The 10,036-nt window shown below is 46.2% G+C and overlaps 1 protein-coding gene across 1 annotated transcript in view; it reads right to left on the reverse strand.

The window, feature by feature from the left end:
- Window positions 1-2,823: 2,823 nt before the first annotated feature.
- ABCA12 (ATP-binding cassette, sub-family A (ABC1), member 12) overlaps window positions 2,824-10,036 on the reverse strand; it is a 53,904-nt gene continuing 46,691 nt past the window's right edge. The window contains exons 38-45 of the mRNA XM_009996856.1: window positions 8,656-8,788; window positions 7,897-8,041; window positions 7,678-7,812; window positions 5,820-5,923; window positions 5,457-5,549; window positions 4,893-4,998; window positions 4,159-4,296; window positions 2,824-2,943 (exon numbers count right to left, since the gene is read on the reverse strand). Coding sequence (XP_009995158.1) covers window positions 2,824-2,943; window positions 4,159-4,296; window positions 4,893-4,998; window positions 5,457-5,549; window positions 5,820-5,923; window positions 7,678-7,812; window positions 7,897-8,041; window positions 8,656-8,788 — 974 coding nt within the window. The remainder of the gene's footprint in view (window positions 2,944-4,158; window positions 4,297-4,892; window positions 4,999-5,456; window positions 5,550-5,819; window positions 5,924-7,677; window positions 7,813-7,896; window positions 8,042-8,655; window positions 8,789-10,036) is intronic.

Here is a 10,036-nt window from a genome sequence, read left to right on the forward strand (position 1 = left end):
TAATCTTTAAGATAGATTTTACCAGTTGTTTTCTCAGGCAGGGCTCTGTATTTCTGGGAACCCTGAGAACCAGAATCAGCTCTCCTCGAGGGGGCAAAGGGCTGATGAGAAACCTGGAACTGGTGCTGAGAGGCAGGATAGCTAAGTAGCTACCACATTTGTCTCCCTGGAATTGAGCCCGGGATGTGCCCTTCCTCTGGAAAGGGCCAGGTTGAATCTGGGAGACTCCACAGGGAGTAGGGATTATTTGCAACTTGGCACAAAAGGTAACTCAGCCCCTGGTGATGTTATATACAACCTCCTTGCCAGATGTTTCAAGCCCCTAAACAGTTGTAACTGCTTCTCCACAGGTTTCAATGAAATTCCCTGAAGTATGTAAACTTTGGCTTGTTTGGACCAATACCTACAGATTTGATTGCAGCAGCAGATGTTTTATTTTTACCTGCAAGTGAAAACAGGGAGCATACATCACGACCATGACACATTTCTTGTGAAGCAGATGTTTCTATTAGTGCCAGAATTGAATGGAAATTCAAAGGATGCTTTTTTGATATATTTTTTTAAACTCTTTTTTACCCAATTACACTGCAAGTGGCTGAAGTATTCCAATGAATCACTTCACTTTTTCTTTTTTTTTTTTTTTAATTTTTATTTTATTAGTAGGGACAAAAAGAATAGTTTTGTATCAGTCTCCCTCAATTAAATGTAAAGTACATCTGGACAGAGTCTGACGATCCAGCTTTCACTGGCAGTTGCAAAGCCATCGACATAATAAAATAATACTCTGATTGGTATTACAAGGCTGTATTTAAATCATTGGCATTCATACTCTGAGCCCTTTGCAGGGAGCACAAGCCCTCCATTAGAGACAAGCTTCATTTTATACTGTGATCTGGGTGAGATATGAAATGAAAATGAGAAAAAAAGCTTTTGCAGAGCTGGAGACGTCGTAAGAAAAGCTACAATGAATGTCTGGGCTGCTTTTTCAGTTACTTACAAACTGCAGGTGTCAAATTCTGGAAAGAAGCTGAATTCCAGTTTTAATTAGTCAGCAGGTTGAGGTATAATTCAGGGCTCAGATCTGTCCCAAAGCTCCTCCTGCTAGCACAGCAAGGAGTTTACACCAAGCTCAAGGAGAAAAACGTGACCTCCTTGCAGAAGGTGAACTTTGACCTTCAGTATCCCACTTTAAAACCCCCAGTGCCCACGATATTTAAAGCACCTACTCCTTGCATGATTATCTCAGCAAGCCTTGGCATTAAGTGGGAACTGAGCTGGCAAAACGCCTCTGGTGGTCCCTGTGAGGAGGACGTGTCATTGCAGCTTTCATCTGAAGTTCCCCTTGGCTCCAGTCAGCTTTGGGGAAAGAAAAAACAGAACACAACAACTAACCCTGTCTGAAATAGTGTGTGCTAGCCCAAAGCCAGGTGCCATATGGGCCTTCCCAGGTCGTGCAAGGTAAGTCTGACCTGGCTTTGTCAGCAGTCTGTTCTACTAGCATCAGGAAGTTCCTTGAGCTCAAAGACTTTGAAGTTCATGATGTGTTTGAATAGCAGGACATGCATCAATGCCCTGACCCAAAACTGTGTCTTTGAGGGTTATGCTGATACATGTAACAAAGAGTAATATTAAACTATTCTACTTAAGGATGATTTTGAGGGGGAAAAGCAGGATGTGTGCTGAGGTGCTGAACTCAGCTACTAGGGGCAGCTGCTCAAAGGTAGGCAGAGGTCTCATTTAAAGCCGGAGGCTTTGAAGAAGAAGCTAATTGTGCCTTTTGATGTGGGAAGATGGCTCTAGAGTTATAGGGGCAGCCACCACTTGGGTCTTGAGGATGAAGTTCACTGAAAAGGAAGCAGAGCTTCCTGGGAGAGGGAGGTCGGCAGAAGCAGATGTAAGGATTTTTGAGAAAGGGAGAAACTCATTGCTTTTACTTTGCTCAGGAAAACACAAACTCCTGTCAGAGGATTCCACCAAAATACCTGTCTCATATCATTCTTCTGCTGTTGGAGAAGCCTTGGAGAAGACAGGGGCTGGTTGATGGCACAATCTTCCATTGGAGACCAAGAGCCTTGAACTTCCTGGGACTGGAGGATTACTCAAGGAGTTACATAGAGCTGGAATAAACTATGGGAACAAACCCAAACCAGTGGAAGTGCTGACTTTTAAAATCATTATATTTGTACTGATATAACCCACACACACAGATAAGCTTTATGTCATTGCCAAAGATGGCCCCCACCAACAGCATATGAGAATCTCAGTACATGACACCTGCATTCTCACAACACCCCTGGGAGGGAGGGAAAGGGCCTGAACCCCCTTTCCCTGGTGGAGAACCTGTCAAAACAGAGCAACTTTCTCATGGTCACCCAGAAGGTCTCTTTCTGAGCAGCAAGTTGGGTTGGGGCTGTCAAGGAGGGCAGCTATGGGGCTGCTTTTTTGTCAAAAGCCCTGCACTGCTGGCAGCTCTTCTGCTCCATCAGGGCCATTTCTGCTGTGAGCAAATGGCCACAAGCAGCAGGTGGTGTCAAGAAAGTCCTCACAGGCACTGAAGTGATCATAAAACAAGAACTTGGAGGAGGGCAGGGCAAAAAGAACTTGTGGAAAGACCAATCTGATTTGTAGCCAAACACCAGTCTTAAATGCCTACCATGTTCCTAGTAACAAAATGAGTGTATATCAAAACAAAACAAAAAAAAGTACTTTAAGAAAATGTGGCTTTTTATCCCTGCCATGCCAGAATCATACAGGGCTGAAAGAACCCTGAGGGGTCACCAGATCTTTTCCCCAGCTTCTATGATCTCCTGGGGCTGGGTCCCTTCAGTAGATGGAGCTTAGGGTGCTATCTTGGCTACTTGTGTCAGAGCTGTCCAGTGTCACATCAGGACCTGCATCCACCCCGTCAGGATCTCCTTGATCTTTGGCGAAGTTGATGAAAACCTGCAAGTTGAAAAGGAGAAACATTCAGCTGTGACAGCATAAAGAATTTCATAACATGAATATAAAATATAAAAGGAGAAGTGGCTGTTCTTTGACTGTGAGCTTGGAGAGAGTGCTGGGGAAAGGATTCAGCCTGGGTTTGAGAATTGCAGAGGTGGGGTTTCTCTGGGCTGATGTCAATTCCTGGATGTGCAATCCTGGGACACCTGAGTGGACATTCCTCTCCTCGTTGTCCTGCAGCTTACGTTTCGAAAGCACTAGCAAGGCAAAGCCCACGTGGCAGCTCTTTTTGATCACAGTGTAGTAGTACAGCTATATTATTACTTTATCCACCCATCTGTCTGTAAGTAACTGACATCATGCACCACTGCACAGTGCACAGGTAGGTGTGTCTAATCACACGTAACAATCTTCCTTTCAGCAGCACCTAATCAACACACAAAATATTCTTCCTTAAACACTGCCTGCCATCACATTTGCACATACACAAATCCAAGCTGTTCTCCTACAAAACATGACCTGGGGCTTCCTGTGGTTTGTCTGCCCATTTTCTTTCACTATTGCCCCTTATTAAAAGAATATTGAGGATCTCCTCCCCCAGATCCCTGTTCAACAATCCACGTGACTACAGGGATGCATGTTTTGCTTCTCTCAGAAGCAGGACAGACCTAATATACCAGATGCTGATGGTCAAGAGAATTATTTCTTCTGGATAGTCCTTGCAGCATCCCTTCAGCTGATGTGTTTCCTACAAGATTTTAATGCCAATAGGAATTGTCTTCCAAGGGAAAATAGAAGGAACTTCAATTGTGAAGCTAGGTTTGGAGTAATGCACTAAATCAATTTACAACTTAAATACAGTACAAGAAAGTGAAATTAAGCAGATTTCCAAGATAGGTGGGAAAAGTCCACCATCAGGAAGCCTAGCACTGGACTTGAAGGTGATTTGTAAAGCCTGCCCTTCATCCACACCCAGGAGGGCTGCTGAAATCAGCAGTCACAGAGGGAAGAACAGATCCTTCATGCTACAGGCAGCTTTCTATGTGCATTTTCCTAGTGCCAGCAGAGGTATCTGGAGGCAGTAGGTTCTGATAAAGCATCCCCAGGGGGAACAGGGATAGAAATCCCTTTCAAAATGTAGCCTGTTGTCTGCAGCAGTCCCTGCTCCCCTCTCAACAGTTTTAAATGGATGGCCACACATCTTTAATTCCTTACCTCCTCTAATGTTGTTTGACTCACTGAGAAGTGCCTGATATTGAAGGCTGCTTTGCTGGCTTCCAGGAGATCAAATATGTTGGCCACCCCTCCTGCAGAGACTGGAACATGATACTCCACCATGTTGAAGTGCCGGTCCTGTGGGAACAGGAGTGATGGGGTGAAGTGGAGAGGCTGCTGCCTACGCACAGCTAAGAGACCTGAAGGCTGTTGAGAATTAAAGCAAAGAGGAGCCAAACCATGGGGAAGTGAAGGGGCAGAGTGTGTGTTCTCTCCTGCTGGCTCCCAAAGGTGAAGAATGTTATTGTCCAGTGCTTCCCCACTGGGGATTTTTATGGGTTTTGTGACCAGGAGATGATAAAAAATAACCCAGGCCCAGGAGCTTGAGGGTAGCCATAGCATTACCCAACCATCTCATTACCCACTGAATGTGAAGTTGGGCCTCCATGCAGTCCCCATCAGCTTCAGTGGGACCGATCTCAGGGGCAGAGGGTCGCCTAACAAGCCTTATGGGGTTTGCCTGCAGTTATTTGAGCCACCAAGGAACCTGGGTGCTCCAACCCTTGGGCAATGTTTCTGAGAGCAGTGACAAGTGTGTGTATATGAAGCCCTTACACTTTGAGAGCACAGATCTAAGTGCACAGTGTATTACAAGAGGTCTTATCTTGCAAGATCCTCTTGGTTAATTTGAAGGGGCTGAGAGGGCCTCACCTGCAGGCAACTGTCCTGCTTACCTTCAGGCATGTGTTGGGAAAGTGTGATTTCATGAACTCTGTCAGCATGTCAGTGCTAACTGTGCTGCTGTTTAAGTGCATCTTTACAGTGAACCCTCTTCCAAACCTAGGGGAAAAGGAAAAATCACAATTAACACAGGAGGAAAGAGAAACATAGAAATAAAATTATTTGAGAGTGCTGCCCAGCCTCTTTGAGGGAATCCACCTCAGGTAGAGCACAGCTTGAATGGGGTCAGGGTTGTTAACCTGGAGTGAATCTTAATAAGCAGCCAAGCTATTGTGATAACTAAGGAAATGGAAGTTCAATCCTAATGTGCATCTCCCATTTGCAGTGGTGAAGAGATTACTTCAGGGAACACATATCTGGGAGAAAAAGGCTGTGAGAGCACAGAAAGTGCAGTAGTTAACACAGAATTTCAACAGGGTAGGAAGAAATGTAAAGTCAGAAAATGATATCATGTTGATGCCCTGTTAGCAAAAGTCTCAGGGTCCCAGCCCTCAAAGCTGTAGGTTATTGACCCTAAATGCCATTCAGGAGGAGGGAAATAGGCACCATTCCCTGACCTGCTCTTGATGTGCTGCAAAGAGCCAATGCACTGAAAGCTCCCATTCACCATGATAGCCAGCCTGGTACACAGGGCTTCACATTCTTCCATGCTGAAAAATATAAACCAAAATACTCTAATCAGTCATTGAGAAGGTACAAAAATGAGTTATTTTAGGGATGGGAGGACACTGTTAATTTTCCTAGATGACTAAAGTGTGGTGGGTCTATGTGGGCACCCATACTCAGCAACAGCAAACCCCCAAGCCTGTCAGAGCTCGGTGTCCTGAAATTCTGTGAGGACTGACAGGGAGTGTGAAGAACAGGCCTGTCCATACCTCCTGCAGACCCTGGAACTGGAGCCAGAGCCAAAGCAGCCCTACCTGTGGGATGTGAGGATCACTGAGCATTTGTTCTGCACTTCCTCACTGATGATTTTCCAAAGGTGACGTTTAGCATTGGGATCCATTCCAGAGCTCGGTTCGTCCTGTTGAGAAAGAAAGGACTGAATGTCAACTTCCACTCAAAATCTGATCTTCCTAACACTTGTGTTCTTTTTAGGTTCATCATAGGTGTTCTGTTTGCTAGTAAGGACCCACAGAAGATCTCACCCTGTTACAGATCCAGGAGAAGGATTCTCTTCAGTTGCCCTATGGGTTTGACTGAGACAAGTTATTCCTTCTTCATGCAGAGCCCTTGACTAAGGCCTCCATCCTCACTGCCCTCTGGAACTGCACAGCTCCCAGGGGGACTGCTGGGAACTCTCACCCTCCTTTCATAGAATCAAAGAACCATTCAGGTTGGAAAAGCCCCTTGGGATCATTGAGTCCAACCATCATCCCTGCTCTACGAAGTTCTCCCCTAAACCATCTCCACCAACACCACATCCAAACGCCCCTTCAATACACCCAAGGATGGTGACTCCACCACCTCCCTGGACAGCCTGTTCCAGTGTCTGACCACTCTTGCTGTTAAGAAATGTTTCCCAATGTCCAATCTAATCCTCCCCTGTTGCAGCTTGACCAGCACCAACCTCTCTACAATGTCCTTTCAGATAGTTGCAGAGACTGATGAGGTCTCTCTCCCCTCAGCCTCCTCTTCCTCAGACTAAACATTCCCAGCTCCTTCAAGTGCTCTTCATCAGATTGATTCTCTAGGCTCTTCACCAGCTTCCTTGCCCTCCTCTGTACTCTTTTGGGCTCCAGATGATCTGTCTGGCTGTGACAGTGCCACCTAACACTAACTCTGCTGTGCATTTGATACCACAGTGTTTTAAATAACCATGAACACCACAGGCCTAAGCCCAGATGAGAAGCTGATCAACAGGGACTTGGTTCCCACATCCACCTCCCTCTGCTTATGCTGACGAAGCAGGTGTTGATTTCTTCATTTAGGGAGGCAGAAAGCCAGAGAGGAAGGTGGCATCCTAACTCCTTCCTACCCTAGGCATTGCTGATAGAATTGTTAGCCAATTTCTGATTGACAAATCATTGTTGCTGAAGGTAACAGCTTCTGTAAGGCAGAAATAAACCAGCTTGGGTTCAGGCAACAGTCACCACGGAGGAAATCTTCCCACCTAATGTTATTGAGAGGTTTTTTTTTGTCACAAAAGCAGCTGGAGGGCTGGTGTATGTGGTCAGAAGCAAAGCCAGTAGTGCTGGGCTTGATGCAAGTTAGAGCAAGGGAGATTTATGTCGACTAGGTATCAAATTTAGTATCAGGAAACCTGCTCACAGAGCACGGCACACATTCAAAACACAGCAAGTGGGAAAACTGCACAAAAAGGTGCCTTTCAACAATGGCAAATCTCATGGAAGAACTGGAAGCTTCAAAATGAAAGACAAAAGGGGAAGCCAAACCTAGAAACAATGTTCTAATCCTGAGGGAATTTGCTCCTTTGCTCTTCCACATATTTGGAGCCTTGGATGCCACTTTTCTTTCAAGAAAATGCTGGGAACAAAGAGAGTTTAATTGGGAAATATAGGATCTATTTTTGACCTCTGGAAGAGGCAAATACAGAAACTGGCAGACTCACCACTCTTCTGCCCTCAAAAAAATAAATACATTGGGTGCTTGCTGGAGTCTGAACTTTCCTCTGATGCACCTATTATCAGGCTAATGATGGGCATCTGGGGGATGTCCTGTAAGCTGTGCCTGAGGAGGCTTTGCTAGACTGCCAATGTCGCCCTGCCAGCCCAAAGATCTGCTCATCTTTTCCCCACCAATGCCCCCGTTTCTCACCAGCAGCAGAATAGATGGATTCCCAATGAGAGCCAGAGCAGTGGACAATTTTCTGTTGGTGCCATAACTGCACATAGAGGTTACTCTGTCTTTGTAAGCCATCAGGTTCAGCCTGTGGAGAAGCTGGAGTACAACCTGTGGGAGCAAGAGTAATAAATGACCTCACACGTATCTATTGATTGAAAGACTAATTAAAAGTCAAGCCCCAGTGTTACTCACCCCTTTGATATTTCTCTCTGGGATGCCATGGAGCCTAGCATAGTAATACATGTGCTCTTCCACTGTCAGCAAGTCATCCAAGGCATCCTCTTGAGGACAGTAGCCAAAGAGGGACCAGTGTGCCTCACTAATGTCATTCAGGGACCTGTGCAGGGAAGTCAGCAAATCACGTCAAACACACTGAATTGCCAACGCACTCTGCAGTCAGACAGGAGAGAGCAAAGTCCTTTCTCCTGCTTCCCACCCCATTTCCCAATCCTTGAGGGAAAATGCCATGAATATGAGGGCTTTTAGGCCCTGCAAAGGAAAAGCTGCCTTGTGTGCATCCTGACGTCTGCTAGTCAAGATGTCTAGTGCAAGACTCTCCAATGACTGCCAGCACTTCAGATGGCACAGCTGCCACAACGCCTGCTCCTCTTAAAGAGCATTTTGAGATCAGCCCTGCTGGTCTCCAGATGCTGGCTCAGGAGTGGGATCACACTCAGCTGAAGACCTGAGTCTGATCCCATTTACAATGTGATGAGGAACAGGAAACACCCCTGAGAACAGCAGAGGTCTGACAACAACAGCAGACCCCTAGGGAAGCAACCATGCCATCTTCAAAGGGTGAAATTCCCCGTCTCATTTATTTTTCCTCTGCTTTGAATGTTTTCCTTGGTTTCAGACTTTTATATTTATTTTCCTTTGCCACCCAGCCCTGAAAACTCCTCCTGGGCTGCTGTGCTCATACACCTTCCCCAGAAATCACTTCCTCCATACCCAGAAGGACCCTGGACCCTCAGCCTTCCGCTGGACGCTCCGATATCACCCGTCAGCATCTTAAAGATGGTTGTCTTCCCAGCTCCATTCACACCAAGCAAGCCAAAGCACTGGGGGGTGGGAAAGAAAAGTAGAACTGTAACCAGGCTGTATTTACCATGCATAAAATACTGCTCAGAGGTGAGTGCTCAGTGCATCTTGTCTCCTCTTTTCTCTGGACCCTTAAGCAAGATGAGCTGCAAGAGCAGCAGAGCGACCCGGAGCACACGCACGTGGCTGTGGAGGTTGTTGATGGTGCAATATTGTTTATAGTGTATTAGGACCTTCTGCTTAATGTGAAAAGTCAAGGATGTGTCTCTAATACAGAGCCATCCTTTTTACTGCAAGATGCATTTTTGCAGTGAGTTCACCTGACAGGCCAAACCCTGATCATCTAACTTGTGCCTTAATGCAACACAAGAGGTCCAGGTTGGACTCGATGATCTTTTCCAACCCAAGTAATTCTGTGACAAGACTGTTTCCCTCTCCACCTCCTCCCAAGTAATTTCTTAGAAGCTACGAGCTACCAGAATGCAAAAAATGTGATATGATTAACTGATAAAACAAAAACCAGTTAGCAATGACACCCCCAAGTCTGGGGAAAAAGGCAAACAGGCCTGGTTGTGTTCATTTCCAGAGGGAAATAATCTCACTAATGCACGACATGAATAAGATTGAGAACTGGGTCCCTGAGGTGCAGTTCAGAATCTCATGCTAAAACCTATGTTTTATTGCCCATGTGGGAGATATGCAGTTGTGTGATGCAGAAGCAGTCACCATTGTGCTGGTAATTACTGTTATTATTATCATTGTTAGGACAGACCAGCTGATCGGCCAGTCCTCCCATGTTGGGCCCACTGCAGGTGCCTGGCATCTCTCCAAGGCTCTTCCCCACTTGGAAGTCCATGCAGGGACAGTGTCTGTGCACAGCCTGCAGTGCTGACACCAGCATGGGACTGACATTTGCCAGAAGTTAGAAACCTTGATGCCAGTTATGTGTAGGGGAAAAAAAATTCCTCTCCCAGAAAGATCAGCCTCCATGTGAGGCTGCTGCCCTCCTGCCCAGCACCCTACAGCTCCATCACTGTCCCACCGCTCTTTCCAACTGTCACTTGGTCACTCAAAAATCCACTAGGAGCCTTTTGTCACTACTGGAACCCCGAGAATCAATGAATAAGGCACAGGAATGAAGGAGGAGGTCAGAGGAGAACAAACCATCTCAGTCATGCTTGGACAGCAGCAAGGACTGGGAGACAAGGTGACAGTGGGACTGTATGTCCCACCTACCCTCCCCAGGTTGGAAGGTGCCCAGAGCCTTTTCCCCTCTTTGCCTCTCCAGCAG

The sequence above is a fragment of the Chaetura pelagica genome, unplaced genomic scaffold, assembly GCF_000747805.2.
Source record: "Chaetura pelagica isolate M959 unplaced genomic scaffold, ChaPel_1.0 scaffold300, whole genome shotgun sequence".
In the NCBI taxonomy this organism is placed as follows: Eukaryota; Metazoa; Chordata; class Aves; order Apodiformes; family Apodidae; genus Chaetura; species Chaetura pelagica.